Here is a 27,819-nt window from a genome sequence, read left to right as displayed (position 1 = left end):
TCGTCGTGAACAGCTGTTGACGGTCTCCCGCTTCGTTCAACATCATCCAACGACTCTCTATAGTCTTTAAACCGTTTCCACCACGTGTATGTTGTGGTACAAGATGCGGCTTCATCACCGATTGCTTGCTGTATCATAGAGTAAGTTTCAACAAAATAATTTTGAAGTCGAACACAACATTTTATCGCGTTTCTCTGTTCCATGTCGCGAGCTCGCACAAGGTTACACGAACACAACGTAAGCGGCCGAATATAACTCGAAACTGGAGTGACGAAACGTGATGAAATTTTGTACACACACTCGTCAGACATAGTTGCTTGGTTCTTCGAGAGATGGTGCTACTTTATCGACTACAGAAATTTAGTAAGCGAAATTTTCAGACCTATGTATATATACACGTGGAGAATTAAATTTATTTTGGTTTGTGATCTTTTGTATGAAAACTATGTTATCAACCAAAAAAAAAATTCTGTGTACTTTGTTCATTGCAATAATGTATTTATATTTTTTTTAAATAACATATTCATGTGATGTATTCTATAGAATAACATGTAATCAGTGTCATCCTCAAGCTGTTAAAAATGTTAAAAATTTATGTAGAAAAAAAAATGCTGCATAAAATTTTTACTAAGACTGTATAATGACTGCTCAGCAAATTAAGAAAATTCTTGTAGTGAGTAAGTGTGCTATGTTTTTGTCCAGATCAGGCAGGCAGTAATGATAACCACACATTTTTGAAATAATAAAACAAAAGAAATTTTATAGATAAAATGTCTTAATAATTTATTTTATAGTCATAAGAGTGACTATGTTAATCACTCTTGCGACTAAAGATAGCTATCATTGAAGATCTTCAGTGACTAGTGCTGTTGCTTTCTCTGTGGTGTCAACTGATGTTGGTGGTTTTTTTTTTATAAAGTATATATGTCAGAAAGTATGTTGAATTTATTCAGTTCCAACATGCATATAAAGATACATAAAAATATATAGAATTCATTGACATATCTTTATATATTTGAATAACATACCAAGTAATAATATAGAAAGTACTACAAAAATTATGGTAAAGACAATTAACATATACACAGTATGCAAAATGATATTATATTAATAAATGGCCACAATCATTTGCCAGATTTTAAAATTTGATTGATTTGGTTTTAAAATGCATATTAATAGACCGTGTTATGCAGCAGCTCTCTCTGTACCAATTTTATTTTAACTATTAATTTGAATATCACTATAATAATTTGATTTATGGTTTGACATAATTCATTTTAATTTACATGTCATAAAATAGTGGCCTAAAATTCTTATCCAACTCAGGAGGATGATAAGTATGCAGCCTTAAATTTTTAAATGTTGTTTGCATTAATATGAAATGTTAAAAAAACAAACTATAAATATAACTTACAACAATAAAGAGTTATAAATATAACAACACAAAAGCTGTATCATAACTTTTGTATTTATAAGATATTTAAAATTATTGTTTAAAAAATACATTTACTTATTATTCCAGGCATTTGATGAAGCTGCGAATACAAAAAACAAACCAACTGCACTTCTTTGCAAGACTCTGAAAGGAAAAAACTTTCCAGGTATTCAGGACATGAATGACTGGCATGGGAAACCTCTTGGTGTTAAATCACAAACTGTGATTGAGGTATGGAAACAATGTATTTTACAATTACTATGACTGTAAAATGAATTATGCAGTTATCTGTATATTTAATTTCTCAGAAATATTTTTTTTCTTTAATTTATTATGATCACATACTTGATTGTTTTAACTTCTGCATAATATCTTATCACTAGACTGAACTGAAAACTTTGCCCTGGCTCATTTCCCATGTAAATTTCAAATCCTTAGAATGGATATCAGGGTCTGTTCCTTGGGGAGGACCTCAGTACAACTGTTACAATATACAAAAATGTTCAGTTTTCTAATCAATAAATCTCAGAAATTAGAAAGCAAGATAACAATACCAAATAGTCTGAATGTTCAGTGTGATTAAGACTACATCATGCTATTGCTGATTTCCACCGAAAGTTACAATTGTTCAAAGGCCAGCACTCTTGTCACATTGTGAGCTATACTTGTTTGTTTATTCAAAGATGTTGATACAAGTTTTCTTGGAAACAAAAAAGCTAAAGACCACCATTAGCTTATAATGAATTCTTAGTGAACTAAAAAAATTTAGGCTACAGAATGTCAACCTACTGGGTTGGTCTAGTGATTAAACTCATCATTGTAAGTCAGCCGATTTCAAAGTTGAGAGTTCTAAGGTTCAAATCCTTATAAAGGCAGTTACTTTTATGCAGATTTGAAAACTGGGTTATGGATACTGATGTTCTTTAGTAGTTGGGTTTCAATTAACCACACATCACAGGAATGGTTGACCTGAGACTGTACAAGACTACGCTTTATTTACATTCATATACATCATTCTCTGAAGTAATACCTTACGGTGGTTCAGGAAGTTACACAGAATGTCAATGAAAATTCATTTTTTACATTCTCATTTGGACTTTTTTCCTTTAAACTTGGGTGACATCAGCAAAAAAACAAGGAGAAAGGTTCCACCAAGACATATTGCAGATGGAACAACATTATCAAGGCAGATGGGATGAATCTATGATGAGTGACTACTGCTGGATGGTAAAAAGAGAAGACATCACAGAAAACAAAAGGAAAATAAGAAAAAATAATTAAGATAAACATAAAAGTTTGCAAAATAAAGTTAAGAATTTTAATTGTAATTATTATTATTGTTTTTGTATTCTATTATTTAAGAAGTTTCTCAAATCTTAAAGGGTTATAACTAAAACTCTGAGGGTGATGAAGAAAAACTGATTTCATTTTAAGATTCAGCATAAAAAATACATTCTAATTCATCTACTTTTATCTCAGTTCCAAATTATTTTTTATTTTTTGTTGACCTGTGTAATGTAGAGAGTGATGTATAAATATATATATATTAATAAGTTAGAAAATAAGTAAATAATATTAATAATAATGAGAAATAGTAACTGATTTATCCCTTGATTAAAAAGACTGTATATGGCATTCCAAACCACCTTTGTAGTAGAACAAATTTATTAGTTTCATAAATATAGGAAAAACTCTTTCTCTCTTAAATTTATTAAAAAAAAAACTAATAACAAAAATTTAAAAAAAGCTTATCTTTTAACTTTAAAAGTTATTTTACTCTTTATTAAGCTCAAATAGATTAACTGTCACACTAAATACAAATGAATAGTACATTAGGTATTATTATTAAGACATTCTTGAAAACCGATTTATCTCAATAACCATTTAGATTGCTTTTTATTTGTGGTAATTTTTATATTTGTTTATTTTTCTGTCAGAAGAAAATAATCTAAAACACTTTCACATTAAGTTTATAATCTTCATTGAGAGAAGTGTTTCCATGCTGTTTTTTTTTAGTATTTATCTACAAATGAAATAAATGTTACCTAATTTACTTTTCAGGAATTTGTTTTTTTAAATTAAAGTGAAAACTAATGAATTACTGATAACTGGGTAAAATATTGTGGGACTATGTAATTCATTAAAATGTTGGTTGGTTAAACATTAGAGTAATAGGAGTTCTAATTTATCTGATGGCGCACCATCATATCTGTATTATAAAGTCGAGCCCTTTATGCAAACCTTGAACAAGAAACCCCAACAAGACAAGCTCACAGCAGTGATTAATAATAATTCTAATTATATGTAACCAAACTCTTCTTTTATATTTTAAATCCTTTGCTCCATTTATAAAACCACATCTATAAAAAACCACTCAAATCAAGGAACTACTGCTGCATATAATTTTATTGTCATCAGATGGAAAATGAATCATCATAGCTTTTAAACAAATAAACACTTTAATCATATCATAACAATTCATAATCAGATAGCAAGTATACATTGTACAGTTCATATCAGGAATGGTATGAATTATTTAATGAGTAACGAAAAGGAACAGCTCCAGCATTTTCCTGAAAAGAGAAATCATAGAAAAAAGATCAAAACTGCATAATTAAGTACACTTTGCTCACAGTAAGTTTTTTATTAAATAAAAAAAAAAATTAATTTTGGAGGGTTTTTAATTAATTCTGTTTCATGAAAGGAATAATTTCATAGTATGTTAATTATTTATAGTAGTTAGTCGTATAAAATTTATGTTGTATGTTTCTAGCATTTAGAGTCACTAATCAAAAACAAAGGAAAAATACAAGTTCATCCCGAGAAAGGACTGGTAGATGATGCTCCACCAGTTAATATATCAAATATTAAACTAGATAGTCCTCCTGATTATAAGCCAGAAGATTTAGTTGCTACTCGGTTTGCTTATGGAACAGCTTTAGCTAAATTAGCAAAAAATAATTCCAGAGTAATTGCGCTTGATGGTGATACGAAGAATTCTACTTTTTCTCAAGAAATTAAAAGGGTTTGTATTATTTATTTTTATGTTTTGAATTGTAAAAATGGATTAACTGTATTTGAAACATTCTGATTAATAGGGTACACACCAGAGTTTTTCAACTTAAAAGAAATAAAGTTATTTCTGTATTTTCACACATAGATTACAATAAGTTATATTGCACTGTATTTCACATTTCTGAGTGTTAAATAATTTTTATATTATGTGAATTACAAATATTCCATTATAGACTTACTAAAATAATATAACCAATCTTTTGGGTAAAAAATTACATTGATATAACAATATAGGCATAATTTTAATTTTTTCATTGTAACATGCTTTTATTCACAAATTAATATATTTATTTATTATAGGCATAATTTAAATAATTAATTTTCTGGTGATGAACTGCCCTTCAATAAATCAAAACTTAGCTTTGGTAGTAATGAACCAACTTTTAATAAATTAATTTCCCAAAATAGTAATGGCAAATTTATGAAGCTAGTAAATTAAATAATTCCTTTTATTTAATTTTACAAGTAATGACACACCTGTTAGGATTATGTGTTATGCTTATGATTGTCTTTACATTATATATGGTATTGGACTTCTAAAAATGAGAATATAACATCTTCAGGAGATGAAATATTCTCATTTTCAGAAGAGAAAGTCAAATCAATTGCTGATTTAGGACAAAGAACCTTCCCAAAACATGGGAAAAAATTATCTGTTTTTCTCCAGTTTGCTTATTTTAAACTGTAGTTAATATCAAGAAAAATGATTAATATATTATTCACTATTACTTACATAAAAATGTCAGCTCCCTGAAAAAAAAACAAAAGCATTTCATATGGGACTTAAATAATCAAACTCTCTGTCATGTGAATTAACTTTAAAAAATGCAGCGTTTTAGAAGCCTTCAATTTATTCTTAATAAATAGTAAATTTTATAGATATAAAAATTTTTTGAATGGACAGAAAATTATTTATCATTAATAGTTTGCAATTTTATCAGACATTGTTATGAACGATCTCGCCTGAAGATCGATAACATGTTGTGGTAGATTTTAGAGCGAGGTTGGACTAATGTTCTTAGGTGTTGAATGAAGACAGTGCCTTGTTGCTTGTTGAATAATGGCTTAATGAATTGTCATCTTGACAGTTAATGAAATTAATTGTAACATAATGTATAACTTGACATATGAAAATAAAAAATTAAATAGAATATTAAAGCTAACGTTCATCCGAACATATCCATCCGGACTAAGAGTACGACGTGACCGCCTTGGATCAGATTCGAGCACCGAATGAATAAGTCGCTACCTCATAGTGACCATTCCCTGTGGCATTATGACGTAGGACATGGTGTTTCAGATCACCTGACCAAGCTTGCCGTGGAGACTCTAACCCTTGCTGGGTAGCAGCACCTGACGGCAAAGTGGAACGTAACACACCGCCCACCAATTATAATTATTATAATTATAATTTTATGACATTTTACAAGTTAACTTAACCTGTAAATAAATTGTGATAATGAGATTAGTCATACTTACAGTTTAAAATTAAAGTTAGTTCAACAATAGTGTTGATAAGAATAAAGATTGAAAGCAAATAAATTAAAGAATGAATAATTACATTAAAATGACGTTATGTAAATATCAAGGATTACATTCTGAATGATTCATGTTATCACAATCATTTAAATTTGGAATAACAATTAGTTTGTTAATGGTTCTTTTTATTATTGTATCATTTGTCTTTAAAACTGCTAATCTAACGAGTCTTCTCAGGTACAGGTTATTCATTAACCAGCAAAAAACACTACAGTGACAGAGAATACAGAATGCTGTCGTACACCTATAAATAATCATGCAAGAATGCATGATGATTGTCATCACGATGATGATGATGACAATATATATATATACAATATATATAAATATACAATATATATATTGTATATATATATATATATATATATATATATATATACAAGTTTATCAACTGCAATATATAAATGTAAATTCTACACAAAGCACACAAAAATCAAGATTTCAACAGGTTTTAACAGTGTAAAATTCACACACTAAGTTTGACAAAAACAACGTAATTAATGAACAAATACAATTTGATCCATCAAAAAAATTATTCAATGACATTATAAATGTGATTCTTAATCTATTTATACAGATACCAATAAAAATAATTATGCTGTAAAGCCATAATTAGCTCTGAAAAAAATTGAGGAATTTCTACATAATTTGAAAGTGAGTCATTATAAAATTAAGAAAGGAAATAGTAGATGAATAAATAATTTGACTATATTATATGAAGTGAAAAACTACTGGCCACCAAAACTGAAAAAATAGTCAGTCTGTGAAAATTGTTGTAAAAGAGACTAAATATATTATGACAAGAATTTTAAAAATATTATACCAGATGCATTTGGTTCACTTATCATTAAAAAGTTAATATTTTTACATTATCTTGAGTAAGAAATTTGTCATATTTTTATGCTAAAAAAGAAACTAGTTTTCAAAAATACTGAAGAAAAATAAAAATTAATTAACACAACTAATAATCTACAAGTTCACCTGTATATGTATACACACACACACACACTTGTGTACATACCAGTATCGACATACATAAAATAAAATAATTTAGTTTCCAATTGGTTTGAACATGCTATTTTGAATTAACAGTTTTGTGTCACTGTTTTGACCATAGTTTTTTTTATACGTACTATGGTTTACTCTACTTTCAAATTGTTAAATTTGTGAATTAATGTTTTTTTCTCTGTCAGGTGGATCCATCACGTTATATAGAATGCTTCATTGCTGAACAAAATTTGGTAGGTGTAGCTATCGGTGCCACATGCAGAGACAGGACTGTTGCATTTGCTTCAACATTTGCTGCATTTTTCACTCGTGCTTTTGATCAGGTGCTTCTTATTCACAATTTTCAATATTATTTCTGTATTTTTTATTAAAAAAAAAAACAACCTTATCATTAAATAATCAAGATATTTATTGCTTTACCCACAACTTATTTTAACATTGACATTTGTAAAAAAAATCTCTTACAAAAAATTTGTAAATATATTCTTAAACTGATTCTATTATATAGTAATACTTTCCTCATCCAAATTTTGATCTGGATTCTCTCATAATCAGAAATGGGGAGAAAATAAAAATAATAACTTTTTATATATTTTTCCATATTAAAATTATTGTCAAGTAACAATGGAAATTTCTGTACTACGAGGGATATCTGTAAAGTAAAGACCGCTGGAAAATTTCTCTCCTTAAGGTTGGCGAACCCGTGTCGTTCATGGCCACGCTAGTAATAAACACACTCGATTCCCCCCTGAGAGGAGAAGATCCCACCTCGTAGCGTGTCCGGTCGCTACACCACCCCCTCCGTTCCTCCGTTCCTGGCTTTAACGGAGGACATCTTCTCGCTCTCAAACTGATTGTGCCACACAGCTTTCAGTCCAGGCCCCGCAGAGATGCCACCGATGCAGTAGCCCTGAGGGACATCTACATCGGTAAAAATTCACCCCGAGATAGATTTACGTGTTTATGCCTTCAGAATGAAGACAACGGACACCTGCAGCTACCACGTCGCCCTCAGGAACTAAGCTAGAAACCTAACCGCGTAACGAAGACCCCGCGCCTAGATCCAACTATTAAAGAGCCACTTTCTGAATGTCTCAGATCCGTACTAACAACCTCAACAATAAACTTTCCCACTAAAGTTTTGTACATCGAAATTTAGACTTAGTTCCCTTAAGAACCCCGCTTAATACTCAAAATGAGTTTCTATCTGACTCCGTTCCGGTCTGCCCGGGAGAGGAGAATTAACGCCTACTCCCGCACAGCGCCATCACGGAGTCCCGCGTGACATTCACCATCTTTCGCAGACCGCCGCCAAGACTCCCTTGCATACCAGCAAAGCAGTACCCAGAGAAGCCCCGCCGACAGTGTCATTAGCTCATTAGTGCCCCCGTCGGAGCGCGACCGCACCCACCGGGCAAGAATAATCCCGCCCGCCGACAATGGCCGCAACTCCGCCGACAGCCTGATTAAATACATACCACCAATACATCTAACCGAGGCACGCTGACTTAAGCGCCTACCTTCGGCCAGTCAACTGCCCAGGCGTTCCCTAGCCACCCAGGTTCCTATCACCTACTAGATCCCTTCGGCAGCCCTGCTCAGGGCGAGGAAGCGAAGGAAGCCAACAACTATGGTCCACTCTCTACGAGTCCTCCAGTTGACTCGTAGATCCAAAATAGAGTTTACTCTCTCGAGTCCCCTAGCAACTCTGGTACATTCAGCTTCGTACCGGGGACATATGTGAAGGACATGGTCCACGGTGTCATCGACAATAAACCCACTGCATTGTTTGTATGTTGTCTCATTGTAGTATGTTTGATTACGTGGAGTTATTACGTTATAAAATGAATAGAAAATCTATGTTGCCGCCGCCTGTGAAATACGTGGTCATACGTTTTTTAAACCATCAAAACGTTAAGCCGGCTGAAATTCATAGGTAGTTGGTTGCTGTGTACGGTAATAATGTAATGAATGAAAGAAACGTCCGAAAATGATGTGAAAAGTTTAGAAATAACAGAATTAATGTGCACGATGAAAAACGTTTGGGGAAGTCCTCAATAATGACTTGTTGAAACGGGTCGATGATGAAATCAGAAAAGATCGTCGCTCAACGATTTCCGACCTCGCCCTTTTTTTCCTGATGTTTCAAGAGCTGTTATCAGTCGCATTGTTCATGATCATTTAGGCTTCAGAAAGGTTTGTGCACGTTGGGTGCCGCACGTCTTAACGGAACATCACAAAAGAATACGAATGGGATCTGCCTTGGAATCTTTTATGCGTTACACAGAATAAGGGGATGAGTTCCTTAATTCAATTGTTACCGGCAACGAAACATGGGTTTCGTATTACAAGCCAAAGAAAAAAATGGCAGTCAAATGAATGGCGTCATCCTCAATCACTAACCAGACCAAGAAAGGTAAAGTCACAACCATTTGGACGCAAACTGATGGTCTTTTGGGATCGATTTGGCATACTGCTGATCGCTTTCACGCCGCGTGGAACGACTATAAATACAGAAGCCTACTGCGAAACTCTACGAAAATTACGGCGCACTATTCAAAATCGGCGACGTGGGCGGCTGACGGACGGCGTCGCCCTGCTGCACGATCCACATGTTGTGGATCCAACACGTTATTTACTGAGAACATTTGGATGGGAAATTTACGATCAGCCATCATATAGTCCAGACTTAGCTTCTTCTGATTACCATTTGTTTGGGAAATTAAAAGAATTCTTCAGCGGTGAGTAATTCGCGGGTGACGATGAAATTAAAAATACTGTTAATCGGCAGCTAAATTGACTGGCAGTAGAAGAATACGACGAGGGTATATTGAAGCTGGAGTATCGCTACGAAAAACGTCTTAATTCATGTGGCGATTATACAGTGAAGTAGTATAAGGCATGTAGTTTAAGAGAAATAAAAAAATATTTATTAAGTTTTCAGAATAAACGTTTTTACAGTGAAACGGTCTTTACTTTAGAGATAATCTCTCGTACATTACTAATTTCACTTTAATGCATAAACAAACATATAACTCAATACTTCTACTAGGCATTATAGTTTTTAGGAGAATCTAACTAATTACTGCTTTATACACAGCATGATGAACTATTTATAAGTGTAGGTGCAGTACATATATGATTACTATCTGATTAAAAATTAGGAGCAATCAGTTTTGAGGTAACATCTTGAGAATGGACTATCAGATTTTTACAGTGTGCATAAAAATTTAGTCAGTTCAGTTTTGCATCTCCTGAGTTCCTTTAATAATTTTTCAAATGGTTTATTTTCAAATGCTTTAACTGGTAATATATAATAAACATATATTATTTTTTAAATATATAAATATATTTTTTAAAAATCAGTTGTTAACAAAAAAGTAAGGTATTATGATTACAAATGAAAACAAACAGATATAAGGGAAATATTTTTCAAAAACTGAAACCTTAATGCTAAATAAAAATATGATTAATTTATTATTTTACTAACAATACGTAAATCTTTTAATTTTATCTAGGATCAGTATCAAAGAACAAGTTAAAAATTAAACAAATTTTTTAAAAACAATGGTATTTAAATCACGATATAATAAATACAATACAATAAATATTAATTTTAAAACAAAAAATTGTATCTTTTTTATATCCAGATTGTTATCCACTCACATTTATCTGAATTATGTTTAAAAAATATGATTGTAAAACTTAACATTTTAATTTTAACTTAACGGTGAATCTAATATGTACTACCATTTTTTTATGTCTAGAATTAAAAATTACTTTCAGAGAAACTGTCATAATTTAAAATGAAAATAAATGTAATGAAGTACAAAAAATATTTATTTGGATAAAATTAAATCATATTATTTTGAATATGTAAAAAAATGGTGGGTAATTATCCCGGGTGACACACGGGAGACGGATGGTTTTGAACTTTTTTCTTTTGGCCTTCTGATTAGCCTCTGGAAGCACCATAAGGTATTACTTCAGAGGATGAATGATCTGTGTGAATGAGATTGAAGTGTAGTCTTGTATAGTCTCGGGTCGACCATCCTGAAATGTGTGGTTAAATGAAATTCAACCACCAAAGAACACCGGTATCCACGATCTAGTATTCAAATCCTATAGTCTTTACTAAAAAGTAAAAAGTCTTTTAGTAAAAATCCTTTACTACCAAAACCTTAGAACTATCGACTTTGAAATCAGCTGATTTGCAATGACAAGTTAACATATATTAGACTACACCAATCTGGTGGTTGGACGGTTTTGAACTGCGTAGTACTGAAAGCATGGTGGTGGGAGAATGTCATGGTGAGGATAGTTCTGCTCCTTACAAAACACCATTTCAATAACAATGGAGTCATGGAACTTGCAACATCTGATGTTTGAGTATGACAGTTTTGTTAGAAGTGGTGAGTCTACTACAGCTACACAGCGACTCTTTCGTATTAAAGTCAATCTCGGTCAGTATGGACCTGTTCCGAGTCGTAACACAATCCTCAGATGGGTGAACATTTAAGATTAACTGGAAACATTTTGAATAAGAAGCATAAAGGCCCAAGACGCAGTGTAACAATACCAGAAAACATAGCAAGGGTAAGGGAAGCACTAGTCTAAAGCCCAGGACAGTCAGCTAGACGACATGCTAGTGAGTTATCAATCAATCGCGAATCTGTTTTACATAAAGAATTAAGTTTCCACCCATACAACATTTTTATTGTGGGACAGTTAAAAGTGACAAATTTTTCTGCACACGAAGACTTTGCTTACAGAATGCAAATGATTTTGGTATTGAATGAAAATGTAGGATGAGTGATGAACTCTTTTTTATCTGAATGGAACTGTAAATAAGCAAAACCTGCGTTACAGGGCTCCTGAACATCCACACATCATTCACCAACGTCTGCACTCTCAAGGAGTGGCAATCTGGCGTGCTGTTGTTCCTTTTGGCATTATTGGACTGTACTTTTTGACATTAATTCGGCTAGATACACTCACATGCTTCAAACATTCTTCTGGTTGGAACTGTGAAGACGAAGAATAGCTTTAAATAATGTTTGGTGCCAGCAGGATGAGGCTACAGCACACACCACAAACAATTCAATGGCAGTTCATCAATACATGTTTCCTGGATATATCATCTCATTTTTTGGCAATGTTTCATGGCCTCAAAGATCTCCCGACTTATCAGTCTGTGACTATTTTCTGAGGAGGCAACTCAAAAGCTGTGTCTACAACCACAAGCCCCGCAATTTGGACAAGTTAAAAGAATGCCATAATTCAAGAAATTGCTACCATTTCTCCAGAGATGTTGGTCCGTGTGATGAAGGATTTCAAGAAAAGACTTGAGAACTCCATTCAAATTGACGGACGTCATCTCACAGACATTATTTTTCATAAATAAGGTGAACATAATTACATTAAAATGCCATTTATTGAGCTTTAATTTTGTATCAATAAACACAATTTAATTTTAAAATTAAAAAAGTATTGCTTATTTCAAAACCATCCTTCTCCCATGAATCACCCTTAAAATATAATATTAAGAGCCGCAAAAAACCCAGTTGCAGGTACATTTCAGTTTATCTTCAGTAAATTATATGAACACATTAATTTGGAAAATAGACGATAACCACCATCCACAATTGTTTTTTATAAACTGTCATATTACTTGTGGAATTAAAATCAATTACTTGCTACACATAAGTAATATCATATTTTGTATAAGTTTATTAAATAGCTAAAAAAAATGACAACTTCAAAAAACTATAAAATAGAAAGTAAAGTATAAGTATAATGTTTTTAGATTCGAATGGGTGCTATCTCTCAAACAAATGTTAACTTTGTTGGTTCTCATTGTGGAGTCAGCATTGGTGAAGATGGGCCAAGTCAGATGGCCTTAGAAGATTTGGCTCTATTTCGATCAATTCCAGGTAATTTACTTTCAAATTACAATAATGAATGCCTGTCAAAAGCGTCTTAGTAACTAGGTGTACAGATAAGAATTCTGTAAGTCTTAACATATTAATTGTTATTTCCCAGTTATCTTATACCTTAATGGATATCATGATAAATGTTTGATCAGTCATTCTCTTTGAATTGAAAGTAAGATTATCTTTTTCATTTTTTAGGATCAACAGTTTTCTACCCTAGTGATGCTGTCAGTACTGAGAGGGCTATAGAACTGGCAGCTAACACTAAAGGAGTATGCTTTGTTAGAACATCTAGACCTAATACACCCATTATTTACAAACTAAATGAGAATTTTCAGGTGAGTCACCAGTTAGCTCTAATATTAAACCAGTTGCTGGGCTTTTATTTTTCATTAATTTTTGAATTAAAATAAAAACATTATTATTATGTTATTGCTATTAATGTGTTCATTATTGTACACTAAATCATTCATTTAGAAGAGTAGAAATTCTTTCATGAAAGAGTTGCAATAATAAAAACCCCCCTAATTAGCAGGTCTCCGATGTAGACCACACTTTTATTGTTACTTTGCAATAAGGTGGAATCTCATGTTTTAAGGTAATGGAAGAAAAAATTAAGTATGTGGTACAGATAAGAGAATATAAAACAATTTTTTATTAAACAAGAGACTCTCTCTTGTGAGCCCACCCACTAAAACCACTTGCCCACTTCATTAGATGCCTACCATACAGTATTATCACAGCACTCCATGTGTCTTGTCTCCATCCACACTTCCATTGCTGGCCCACACCTTGAACTTATAAGGATCATGTGGTTTTTTTTTTTTTATACTTAGAACTACATTGGATCTGACAGGTAAGTGATGGTCATACATTCCCCAATTCAGATTTATAAAAATTTTAACTCCCAGTACTGTTATACTATTACAACATCTTCAGAGTAACACAGCTGTATCATTCATATTATTCAGAAATTATGAATTAGAATTATGCATCAGATATGAAAAACAATGGCTGCAGTTCTTTGAGCAGAACTTATTTTAGGGTTATTAAAAATTTTCCTTGGCTTGCATTTATATTCAATAGGTTAATCCTTTTAATTAAGAAGTAGTTGATCCTTTTAATTATCACTTTCTTCATCAATTCATAAATTTCTTAACTAATAGCATACAAGGAATATGGAATTCTTCCTTCCCTATCTGTAGAAATTTCTATGCTTTCTTTAGATATCATTATTTTGGTAAAAAATACAGTTCTTTACCTGTCTCAAAATTTTATTGAATTTCATTCATTCGTTAGAAAGGCCGTGTTATCATGCCATCAGAATGACTCTTTTTATTCTGTAAAAACAGAATTAATTAATTTGGGTGTTAAACTAGATTTGTTGTATGCTGGCAAGGTTAAATTTTTTATATAATGGGTGAAAGATCAAAATGATGATTGCAGTGTTTTATTCTTCATGTATATTTTTAAATATACTTCTAGTAAATGAGGATAAGTTACAAGCCACTAAGGTAATCTGTAATTTTGTATATGACAGCAGTACAAATGAATAAATTTACAAGCTAAATGGAAAAAAAAATGTAGCCTTACTTAAATGTAGCCTTAATTTAGGTGGATTTTGTCTGGAATAAAAGAAAAAACTGCAAATTATAGCATCTGAATCAGCATTTGTTTAAGCTGTGTTACACTTTTACAATATTCCTGATATTTGCAGACTACTGTTAATGTGCTATGTTTGCCTTGCCTTATTTATTTTAGTTTAATTCTGCATTCTGCTTCCCTACTGTTTTGATGTTCACTACCTACTCGTTAATGTAACTCTCTTTTATATGCTTAACCCCTTCGTAAAGGCATGGAAGCTCCTTTTCTAAAATTAAAGTCTCATGTGCTTAAGGGAGTAAACTGGGGTTACAGTAAGTTAATACTGACATAGTAGAAAGTTTAAGCAGAAAGTGAGCTTAACTGCTTCACTATAGATCCTTCACTCGGGAGTTTGTGTTGCCGATAATGCTTCTAGAAGACTAGTCATGGAAACGGTGGAGAGATATGCTGTACTTGTTAGAAATAATCCTTTATTAGTAAATACCAATTTACTCTTGTGAACATTTCTCTCTTCCTTATTAAATTATTTTAGTTGTAAAAAAAAATATTAAAAAATTAAACATTTATATTATATCTTAAAATACAAACTGTGTAATAGTATACATTTGTATCTAGCATAAAATAAAGCCCTAACATTTAATGAAACTTTGGTACCAATAGTTAGAATTGAATTATATTGAATAAACCTTATTTGAAGCTTGTAATAAAGACTCTTTAATTCAAATGTTTTAGATTGGTAAAGGAAAGATAGTGAGATCATCAGATGCAGATTCAGTGCTTGTTATTGCTGCTGGAGTCACCTTACATGAAGCACTTACTGCTCATAAAGAGTTAATGAGAGACAACGGTATTAATATACGTGTAATGGATATTTTTACTGTAAAACCGATCGATCCTCAACAAATATTTGAAGAAGGTAGAGCCTGTGGAAGTAAAATAATCACTGTAGAGGATCATTATCCTCAAGGTAAGTGATGTTCCTAAAAATGTGATAATAAAATAAAACTTCTGTATTTAGTTAACATACAATTGCACATACATGTGCAAACATTAATACAGTTTGTTGGTTGGGATTGCGCTGCTTCTTTATTAGTACTAAAGATAACTGATAAATTAGTATTATTTTGAAAAAATATTAACAGACAATGATAAAAATCATGGGTAAAAAATCTCCCAAAGGCTGGCCTTCTGCCCCCCACTTCGAGGCCAAGCACTACCCTGTATTCAAACTTTTTCCTCCTCAAATTTCTTTGAGACTACTCATTGAAAACCAAGTCAAACATCTATTCCAACCATCCTTTGATCCCATCATCGTTGCTATCACCTCCTCAGGTGATAAGTCCTCATCAAATGGCCTTTTTGCCTCCCATTTTGGACACTGCAAAAAGGTATGCTGAGTATTGTCTGTACCCTTGCAATACTTGCACATCATCGATGCACATCTTTTTCTGGCATGGAGGTAGACCCCAAATGGCTCGAAAGCCACTGGACCGTCCAGAAATCCAACTCCCTGTGTCCTCGTGTCCCTGTTGATCCAGGTCCTTATGGACATTATTAGAGGATGCGTCCACCTTCTGGTCTCCACATCGTCCCACCTCTCTTGCCATTTATCTACAAAGTCCCTCCTAGCCTCCTTGGGATCCCTGCCTTTGTATCTAGCTAAACAGTCTTCCACCAGGAGATCCACTAGTGGCATTCCTGCGATCATCAGGACCACCTCTAGGGACACCGTCCTGTATGCCTGGACTACTCTCAGTACCAGTTTTCGATAAATACTGTACACCCTTCATCTATTGCCCTAAATTTTAAGGGTTCCATACCATACCGGAGCCGTGTACATCATGATGGAGTTCACTGTGGCTGGTATAACTTTCCTCTTAGAGGTTCTTGAGCCCCCAACATTCACCATCAATCTGGTTACCGCCGAGATGACCCTTTCAGCCTTCTTGCATACCTCTGCCACGTGTGCCATGAACCCCCTTGTCCTGTCAAGCCAGACACTTAGATACCTGGCTCTCCCAGAGGGGGTCATCTCAGCTTCCTCCAGTCCAACCGTGAAGGCTGGCACCCTTCTCTACCCCATCATGAGAACCGCCTCTGTTTCATTGGCTGAGATCTTTCGGCCCTTTTTAGCCATCCATCCCACCACTCTTTCTAAAATTTTGTTGGCTAATTGCCTCACATGCTGTACCGTACATGCCTTAACAACTATCTCCAGTTCATCCACAAACGCCATTAGCTCCACTTCAGGTGGAAGTTTTAGGCTCAACAGTCCATCAAAATCCACATCCCAGAGCAAGGGGCCCTCTACTGACCTATGGGGCATCCTCCTCGGAAGTTGTGGCCATTACTTCTTTCCTTTTCCAACTCCAGTCCTTAGGAAAAAGTTCTTGCACTACCTCGACCAATTGTGCAGTTGGCAACCTCGGTATTGCTTTTCCAAATCTACTCATCACAATGCGATACGCATCTCCAAAGTGATCATCTACTAATCGATTACATATTTGTTTCCATCTCTCCTGTTTAGCTTTGATGATCGTCTGCTTTAAGTTGTTTTCGGGCCTGCTTTCATAGTACTACATCACTCTCATAGGTAGCTGGATGTCTTCTTCTCCTTCGGCCTGTCACCGGTATTTAATACAACTCCTCCTAATTGCCACAAATATACTTCGCAGTTCTGGTATCTGAGACTGCCTCAACCTCCATAGCTCCACCATACCAATTTCACGGTTTTGTCCATGCCCAATGACCATCTCTACACACCTATGGTCGCTGAGTGTCTCCTCCTCTATGACACACCATTGGATCTCTCTTGCCCAGAACCCTTTTACAAAGGTTAAGTCAAGGGTAAACCCCCTACCCTCCTGTGGAATGTATGCGCTCCAAAGTCGTTTACACAAACCATGCATAACTAGGCCATCACTTATGTCAGATGATTCACAGCCCAATTCTTGGGATTTTGCATTAAAATTCCCGCATACAACTATTGGATCTCTACGTTTCCTCATGTCCGCTGATAAATCATGCACCATATCAGTGAATTCCTCCAGTAGAATACTGGGAAATACATAGCAACTATAGAGATACACTCCAGCCACCTCGACCCAGGCAAATCCTTTACCTCTACCTCTACCACCAGATACATTCCTTTTAGGCACCATTGCAAAAGTGGATGTAACTTCTTCGTCCACATGCCAGCCAACTCCATTAACGAGACCCAGATTTGGTTCAGAGTTCTTTAGGAGTTCCGCCTTGTAATCTGGCCATAGCCCACAGAATATCATGCGAGTGTCTTGACTGTTTCACTTTTAGTTGTAATATCTTGATCGATACTTGCATAACGAACTGCCAGATCTGTGGTCCTCCAGCTCACATTTTCTACATACTGCCGGCTCTCTGCATCCAGCCTTCCTTCCCACAATTGAAACAATTTCTTGTCCGATCTGGACCCTGACTTGGACGCCTTGTGCCAAAGGTCCGAGCAATGATATAGCACCTTTCTACATCCATATCCTCCGTGACTATGCAGAAGATAAGTCCAACTTTTAAATGCCCCTTCTGCAGAAGCTGCCCCACAGCTCACCTTGCAATAACTATTGAGGCCACTTGTGTACCTGAATGGCCTGGTCTGAGCTTTATCGCCTGCTCCAAATCCTCCTCCACTCCAGTTGCTTCTTTCACCGCCTGTATAACCTCATCTTTACAAGTTAGGGCATCAATATCCCGTATATTGATTCTCCACATCCTCTCCCTTTTTTTAAGAGCAACATTTACTTCTCTGACTTCCTCCTGAAGCTTTCTTAATAATATAGCAGGTCCTTCCGCTTCATCTTTAATGCGGATTACAAGATACTCCCCATGCCCTTTAAGAACTGAGAGGATCTCCGGGTCCCCCTCTCAAACTCCACCTTTGACCTCCTTCAGCAGGTCAGCGAAGATCTTTTTTCCAGTCTCTGCTGTCTTAATCACTATTGTTTTGCCCCTATCCATTGCTGGTCTGCTCACTGATCGTTCTCTCCTAGGTCCTATCCTCTCTCTCAACGTATAGTCCTGAAGTGCGGTTCGTTCTATGGCCTGCAATCTCCAGAACCTTCTTTGTGACCCATGTTGCATCTCCTTCCTCCGTACCAAAAACCACGTCGTGCCTAGCTTGGAAGAATATCTCTTCGATTCCTTTTCTTATATGGGTATGTTATTCTCCCTCCGACGAATCAATAATTAGCGCAAAGACTTTCTTCTCAAAATCCGCTACATCCTTACCCCGAAGGACCATTGCCGACTCTGCACAGACAGTCAGTTGACCTAGATCCAAGAGAATAATGTAAAAGTCATATTTTTCCCACCAAACTTAACGTCAACTGTACAACCAGTAGATCAGGGGACAATTAAAAATTTTAATTGCACTACCGAAAATGAATCCTGGAAAAAGATTGTAATCATTGTAGTGAACACACTGCAGAACCTGTTGAATCAGCTTTCATTAGTCAAATGGAAGCCTTCTTATCTTCATAGAAATTAGTAGAATTTAAGAATTAGGTTAAAAATAATCTCGTACATCTGTATCATATATGAAAGGAAGCTTAAATATCTCTTTGTTTATCATAAATTTGAATGAGGTATATCACATACATTTATTTGCTTCTAATGCACATCATGAACTATTTGTTATCCCTTTAACTACTTAACAGAAGAAGCTCAAGTAAACACAAATATGTGATTTTTACTATCAGTTAGAATTATGTTAATATCTATACCAACAAAAACTAATAAATTGTATAGCTTGTTTAATGATGGTTTAACATGAAATTAGTATATTTTTTTTAGTGATTTGGCATATTTTAAAATTTTAATTGGATAAGTTTAGACAGTTAACTTTATATGAATCTGATTAAAACAACCAACACGAAAATCGCATACTTACTACATTCCTAAATATATTCTGAATGGATTAAAATTTAAAACCTGGCATTAATAGTGAGCCATGATGAACATTTGTAAGAACCACCCACAAATCTTATTAAAATAGATTTTCAAGACCAAATGGAAAAATTTCTTAAAGCTTCTGCATGTAATTTTTGCTACTGTATTTGAGCCTAAATTCAGCTTTAACGAATTTTTAACAGGTGGTCTTGGTGAAGCTGTTTTTTCTGCAAGTATACAACTTGGAAGCCTTTATCATGGAACTATGAATATTAAGAAATTGTGTGTAACCGGTGTACCACGATCAGGCCCACCACAAGTTCTACTTAAGATGTTTGGCATTGATGCAGCTGCAATAAAAAGGGCAGTAATTGAACTAATAAAAAAAGAATGAGAATGTATAAAGTATTTTGAAGAGATTATCAAATTAGAGAGGTTGGTTTAATTCAAGAGATGTATGTGTTTTATTTGACATGCAGTTTTATCACTACTCCTAATTCATGATTTTCACAATAATTTTTCATCTAACAGATATTTAAAATTTTCCTATAAATTCTGGATGAATACTATTTTGGAATATAGATTTGATTATTGCTTTGTTATTTGAGTATTTTTAATAAATATAGGCACTTTTGGTGAAAGTTTTTCATGGCTATTGTTTTTGTAATCTCCCTTACCGTTACTACTTCCTAGTTTCAGTCAAAATAAAATTTTAACATTTTTATAATCTGAACTGTACTCTTCCCCTAGTGATTAAGTTCAACATTGATATTATTTTTTCCTAAAAACAAACATAACAAAAGTGCTAAAATTATTTGTTAAACCAGTAGTAAAATTTTATAAAAATCAACACGAAACTAGTTTGTTTTAAAGTAAAAAAATCTTAAATGGTATTTTGTGGTATTTGAAATACAACAAATTAAAGAATTTCTTACAAATTTCAGAAAAATAACACACCTTCAAAATCATCTATTTCAATATTTATTATGAGGAGTATATTTACTTTTTTCTTTGGCATTTGAATTTGAGAACCACTAGCCTCTGCTTCGTATCCGATTTACCTGATGTCACTTAAGCATTCTATTAGCATGTTTCGTCAATTTTACTAGAGGCACCAATAATACATTTTTTCTTTATCTATGACTTAATAATGATAAACACAAAACAATGCGCTTGACTGCGAAGAGGTTTTCCGCGTTCACTTCACATCTTAACATGACTACTTTTGAGTAACAGCGTTTCAATTTCCAATGTAAAGAACAGAGAATATTTGTTTTTAATAATAATAACACTTCTACAAATTACGTAATGCTTATAATTACATACATATTTTAAACTTTTAATCTGTAATTCTATGACTCACGCGTCTCTGTTCTTCATAATATCATTACTTAAACCAAAATAATTGATGTAAACAATTATACTTTTTTTGCTTATATATATATATATAATTTTTTAGTTCGATATATTTTCATCATGCTTGTGTTTTAAAGTAAACTGGCTAAAGAACTGAACGATTGCTCTTATTACAAAATTACAGGACAAAAGATAAAACTCATTATATATATATAAAACCGTAACACCGTACATATATGCACCATAACACTATCATGACATGCGTCTGCATCCATACACACAGACAATAATGCTTAAAGCAACAATCTAATCTCACGGCTTTTTTTTTTTTTTTTTTGTCTTCAGTCATTTGACTGGTTTGATGCAGCTCTCCAAGATTCCCTATCTAGTGCTAGTCGTTTCATTTCAGTATACCCTCTACATCCTACATCCCTAACAATTTGTTTTACATATTCCAAACGTGGCCTGCCTACACAATTTTTCCCTTCTACCTGTCCTTCCAAAATTAAAGCGACTATTCCAGGATGCCTTAGTATGTGGCCTATAAGTCTGTCTCTTCTTTTAACTATATTTTTCCAAATGCTTCTTTCTTCATCTATTTGCCGCAATACCTCCTCATTTGTCACTTTATCCACCCATCTGATTTTTAACATTCTCCTATAGCACCACATTTCAAAAGCTTCTAACCTTTTCTTCTCAGATACTCCGATTGTCCAAGTTTCACTTCCATATAAAGCGACACTCCAAACATACACTTTCAAAAATCTTTTCCTGACATTTAAATTAATTTTTGATGTAAACAACTTATATTTCTTACTGAAGGCTCGTTTAGCTTGTGCTATTTGGCATTTTATATCGCTCCTGCTTCGTCCATCTTTAGTAATTCTACTTCCCAAATAACAAAATTCTTCTACCTCCATAATCTTTTCTCCTCCTATTTTCACATTCAGCGGTCCATCTTTGTTATTTCTACTACATTTCATTACTTTTGTTTTGTTCTTGTTTATTTTCATGCGATAGTTCTTGCGTAGGACTTCATCTATGCCGTTCATTGTTTCTTCTAAATCCTTTTTATTCTCGGCTAGAATTACTATATCATCAGCAAATCGTAGCATCTTTATCTTTTCACCTTGTACTGTTACTCCGAATCTAAATTGTTCTTTAACATCATTAACTGCTAGTTCCATGTAAAGATTAAAAAGTAACGGAGATAGAGAACATCCTTGTCGGACTCCCTTTCTTATTATGGCTTCTTTCTTATGTTCTTCAATTGCTACTGTTGCTGTTTGGTTCCTGTACATGTTAGCAATTGTTCTTCTATCTCTGTATTTGAACCCTAATTTTTTTAAAATGCTGAACATTTTATTCCAGTCTACGTTATCGAATGCCTTTTCTAGGTCTATAAACGCCAAGTATGTTGGTTTGTTTTTCTTTAATCTTCCTTCTACTATTAATCTGAGGCCTAAAATTGCTTCCCTTGTCCCTATACTTTTCCTGAAACCAAATTGGTGTTCTCCTAACACTTCCTCCACTCTCCTCTCAATTCTTCTGTATAGAATTCTAGTTAAGATTTTTGATGCATGACTAGTTAAACTAATTGTTCTGTATTCTTCACATTTATCTGCCCCTGATTTCTTTGGTATCATTACTATAACACTTTTTTTGAAGTCTGACGGAAATTCCCCTTTTTCATAAATATTACACACCAGTTTGTATAATCTATCAATCGCCTCCTCCCCTGCACTGCGCAGTAATTCTACAGGTATTCCGTCTATTCCAGGAGCCTTTCTGCCATTTAAATCTTTTAATGCTCTCTTAAATTCAGATCTCAGTATTGTTTCTCCCATTTCATCCTCCTCAACTTCCTCTTCTTCCTCTATAAAACCATTTTCTAATTCATTTCCTCCGTATAACTCTTCAATATATTCCACCCATCTATCGACTTTACCTTTCGTATTATATATAGGTGTACCATCTTTGTTTAACACATTATTAGATTTTAATTTATGTACCCCAAAATTTTCCTTAACTTTCCTGTATGCTCCGTCTATTTTACCAATGTTCATTTCTCTTTCCACTTCTGAACACTTTTCTTTAGCCAGTTTGCACTTCCTGTTTATAGCATTTCTTAATTGCCGATAGTTCCTTTTACTTTCTTCATCACTAGCATTCTTATATTTTCTACGTTCATCCATCAGCTGCAATATATCGTCTGAAACCCAAGGTTTTCTACCAGTTCTCTTTATTCCGCCTAAGTTCGCTTCTGCTGATTTAAGAATTTCCTTTTTAACATTCTCCCATTCTTCTTCTACATTTTCTATCTTATCTTTTTTACTCAGACCTCTAGCGATGTCCTCCTCAAAAATCTTCTTTACCTCCTCTTCCTCAAGCTTCTCTAAATTCCACCGATTCATCTGACACCTTTTCTTCAGGTTTTTAAACCCCAATCTACATTTCATTATCACCAAATTATGGTCGCTATCAATGTCTGCTCCAGGGTAAGTTTTGCAGTCAACGAGTTGATTTTTAAATCTTTGCTTAACCATGATATAATCTATCTGATACCTTCCAGTATCGCCTGGCTTTTTCCAAGTGTATATTCTTCTATTATGATTTTTAAATTGGGTGTTGGCAATTACTAAATTATACTTCGTGCAAAACTCTATAAGTCGGTCCCCTCTTTCATTCCTTTTGCCCAGCCCGTATTCACCCACTATATTTCCTTCCTTGCCTTTTCCAATGCTTGCATTCCAATCTCCAACTATTATTAAATTTTCATCTCCTTTTACGTGTTTAATTGCTTCATCAATATCTTCGTATACACATTCTACCTCATCATCATCATGGGCGCTTGTAGGCATATAGACGTTAACAATCGTTGTCGGTTTAGGTTTAGAATTTATTCTTATTACAATGACTCTATCGCTATGCGTCTTGAAATACTCCACTCTCCTCCCTATTTTCTTGTTCATCACGAAACCTACTCCTGCCTGCCCATTATTTGACGCTGAGTTAATTACTCTAAAGTCACCCGACCAAAAGTCGCCTTCCTCTTCCCACCGAACCTCACTAATTCCTACTATATCCACGTTTACCCTATCCATTTCCCTTTTTAAATTCTCTAGCCTACCAACCTTTTTTAAGCTTCTAACATTCCATGCTCCGACTCGTAGAATGTTATTTTTTACTTTTCTGGTGACCCCTTCCTTAGTAGTCCCCACCCGGAGATCCGAACGGGGGACTATTTTACCTCCGGAATATTTTACCAAGGAAGGCGCCTCCATTATTGCTTTTGAAAATGCAGAGCCACATTTTCTTGGAAAAAAAAACAGCTGTAGTTTTCCATTGCTTTCAGCTGCGCAGTACTCAGAGGACTGAGTGATGTTGATACGGCCGTTTAAGTCGTCCTGACTCACGCCCCTAACAACTACTGAAAGAGCTGCTGCCCTCTTTCAGGAATCATTCCTTAGTCTGGCTCTCAACAGATACCTCTCCGATATGGTTGCACCTTCGGTCCAGCTACTCTGTATCCCTGAGCACTCAAGCCCCCTCACCAACGGCAAGGTCTCATAATTCATAGAGGAGGAATCTCACGGCAGAAGTCGCAATTACATTGCTAATACCACTGGAAGGTGACTGTACACAATATATATATATATATATAAATAACTGTAATTAAGCAGAAGTAAAACTGATGTTTTATTATTAAACAATGAAAAAAAAATGAGATCAATTAATTCATTAGTATGAAATTAATATAGAGCCTAATAAATAATACTGTTCGTTTCAAAATGAACATCAGGGTTATAAAGACGTGTAATATTTTTCAAGTTTCACGTAGATCGATTAATTAATTATATGTGAAATGAAAGAGCAACCCAAACAATTTTAGCAGTGCCCAAGCTCGTAAACTGTTTCCTATACCTTCCACTTGAAAGCGCTAGTAGCAAAAGTGACGACTCAGATATAGTTTTGTTTTTTGCAGTTTGCAAAGTGTGAATCTGTAATTACCACTCAACGTGTGTTCCGTGGTGATCCCCTGACTGACAATAACATTTGTAGATAGTATAAACAATTTGAAACGACTGGCTGTATTTGTAAAGGTGTGTAAAGGGAAGAGCACACGACGACCGAGTGTAACAAAAGACAATATTGAACGTGTAAGAGTCTTTTGGGCATAGCCTAAGAAATCCGTTAGGAAGGCTAGCCACGAATTAGCAATTCCAGTTACGTCTATGTGGAGGGTTTTAAGGAAACATTTACAACTGCGTCCATATCGTTTACAGCTGTTACAAGCTCTAAAGTCTACAGAATATGGTTTGCGTGCAAGCTTTGCAAATGAAATGATGCACCGTAACACTATCATGATATGCGTCTGCGTCCATACCCACAGACAATAATGTTTAAAGCAACAATCTAATCTCACAGCAGAAGTCGGAATTACATTGCTAATACCAATGGAAGGTGACTGTACACAACAGTAGTTCAAAACTCTTCGAATATGCACCTCCCCTTGACAACTCGTATTTAGGGTGTATGTATGCATGTATGTTTTAAGCCCTATTACTTTTCTGTGACATGACCTTGCATAATTTATTACCTACAAACAGTTTCTTGTTTACATCTTTCCAGAAGTACTAGATATAGATCTTAGTAGTGTATATCTATATAGATATACATTGTTTCAAATATGAAATTGAAATCTTGCAATATAAGTAAATAGTGGTTTGTATACACATATATAAATACTCAATCATCAATCCATCGGGTTGGTCTAGTGGTAACGTGTCTTCGCAAATCAGCTGATTTTGAAGTTGAGAATTCTAAGGTTCAAATCCTAGTAAAGGCAGTTTAATTTAGATGGATTTAAATACTAGATCATGGATACCGGTGTTCTTTGATGGTTGCGTTTCAATTAACCGCACATCTCGGGAATGGTCGACCTGAAACTGTACAAGACCACACTTCATTTACACTCATACATATCATCCTTATTCATCCTCTGAAGTAATAACTTACGTGGTTCTGGAGACTATACAGAAAAAGAAAGAAATATTCAATCATACACGTAGTTCACTAACTGTTTCTTTATTAAGATAAGTGATCGTGATCATTAGGAAATAATAATATTGTATTTAAATAATATTTTATTTATATCTGATGTTCATCCATTCAATAGTAATAACCTTTCCTTCAGTAGATTTAATAAAGATTTAAAAATTTATACACAGATTTTTGAATTCATGTCATCTTTTAATTTGTTACATAATTTATTATGCAAGTATTACCATAATATGGTAAGTACTTACGCAAGTATTTACCATAATCAAAGAATACTAATACACATACACACATTATTTGAACTTATACACTTTAAAACTAAGAATAAGGTTTGTATGAACATGCAAATATATTTTTAACCATTTTTAAAAATATGCAATTAATTCAATGAAATACACTGATGATGGCTAGCCATCATGAGTGCTAAAAAATTGGATTAAAAAAAACCTGTGTAAACCATTAATATACTACTTTTTCTAATAACTTCCTAGTGAATACAGGGAATGTAGGCAACTTCTCAACCGAGTGGGTAAATAGATTTGTTGCTTTACATTATCAATCTCAGTATTTTCATAGCGTGATCCTGAGGTAAAAGAGGCACTAGTCAGTTTTTGTCTATGAGAGTAATGATGTTTACTATCAGTCAGTCTGTAATAGAGTGCAGGTATCACTTGTAAAAGGGCTAAACATCATCTGCATTTCGGCACGCTGATGTATAGAAGCAAAACTTTTTTCAGTGAAGAAAGCAATGGGAAACCGCTTTTCACTTTCCTTAGAAAACTTTAGGGAATATTTGTCATTCTAAGGCAGCTATTCCATTTAGGGTGTAATTTGTATCTCATTTTAGGCCACCTACAATTTTTTTGTTACGGTACCTAACATGCATACATATATTGTCTAAAACAATGTATATGTTATTTCAATGTTATGGTATTAACAAAAACACTTTCATTAATCTATGTAACTATGTGATATCACGTTCAATTTCAAACACTGTTTCATACAGGTAGATAACAAATAATACAAACACTTTTAAAGATTTTTAAAAACTTACTTTATACTTTTTAGTCGTACATTAATCAAATTATTATCATACATTTCATGAGTTTAATTAACAGATTAATTTGGATTTAAAACCCTGCACAGCTGTACTGCAATTTCTTACACCTGCGTCCTTAATTCACCCCCACAGAGAGGGGGATGTTTGCAAAAGTAATGGTTGAATATTGTATTGTCACCTGACCTTAGTAACTGAGCAAAATTTCATCAATAGGCAATGTCAGGAAGTATGTTAATTTATTACACCTGCACCCTGATTTACCACCATACAGTGAAATCTTTGCAAAAGTAATGGTTGAATATTGTGTTGTCACCTGACCTTAGTAACTGTGCAAAATTTCATCAGTCGGCAATGTCAGGAAGTATGTTAAATTAAGGCTGCAAGATTTGAGGACAAACATGAAAAAATAGAATATTGAAAAAACATGTGTTAAAATAAAGCAAGTAAAAATGACTTATTTTTTCTTAAAAAAAGGTTTTTTTTTAACAAATACATTGTATAAAGTTTACATGGAAAGAAATATGAAAATTTCATTTATTTACCTCATATACTACAAATTTTTACACTTTATGATTTATTGCTGGAATTCTCCTTTTATCGGCAACAATGTTAAATGATTGATTTTCACTGGATTACGTTGAACATTTTTTAATTTTGACAATCGTACATGATTTTTACAAATTTGTTAAGTGTTTCTAACAATTAACATTTCTATATTTTAAAAGTAATATCAAAAGAGGAAACATAATCGAAAAACATATCCGAAAGAGAAGCAGTTCTATTTCGGATATGTTTTTCATTCAGTGGTTCATAAATACCAATATTTT

At 33.8% G+C, this 27,819-nt stretch overlaps 1 protein-coding gene across 1 annotated transcript in view; it reads left to right on the top strand.

Moving 5' to 3' along the window:
* LOC142322877 (transketolase-like) overlaps positions 1-20,135 on the top strand; it is a 31,353-nt gene extending 11,218 nt beyond the window's left edge. The window contains exons 5-11 of the mRNA XM_075361966.1: positions 1,523-1,666; positions 4,209-4,460; positions 7,243-7,380; positions 12,864-12,990; positions 13,189-13,328; positions 15,328-15,562; positions 19,719-20,135. Coding sequence (XP_075218081.1) covers positions 1,523-1,666; positions 4,209-4,460; positions 7,243-7,380; positions 12,864-12,990; positions 13,189-13,328; positions 15,328-15,562; positions 19,719-19,909 — 1,227 coding nt within the window. The 3' untranslated portion in view covers positions 19,910-20,135. The remainder of the gene's footprint in view (positions 1-1,522; positions 1,667-4,208; positions 4,461-7,242; positions 7,381-12,863; positions 12,991-13,188; positions 13,329-15,327; positions 15,563-19,718) is intronic.
* The last annotated feature ends 7,684 nt before the right edge of the window (positions 20,136-27,819 follow it).

Source organism: Lycorma delicatula, chromosome 4, assembly GCF_047948215.1.
Source record: "Lycorma delicatula isolate Av1 chromosome 4, ASM4794821v1, whole genome shotgun sequence".
Classification (NCBI taxonomy): Eukaryota; Metazoa; Arthropoda; class Insecta; order Hemiptera; family Fulgoridae; genus Lycorma; species Lycorma delicatula.
This window is presented reverse-complemented; position numbering and strand designations above follow the sequence as displayed.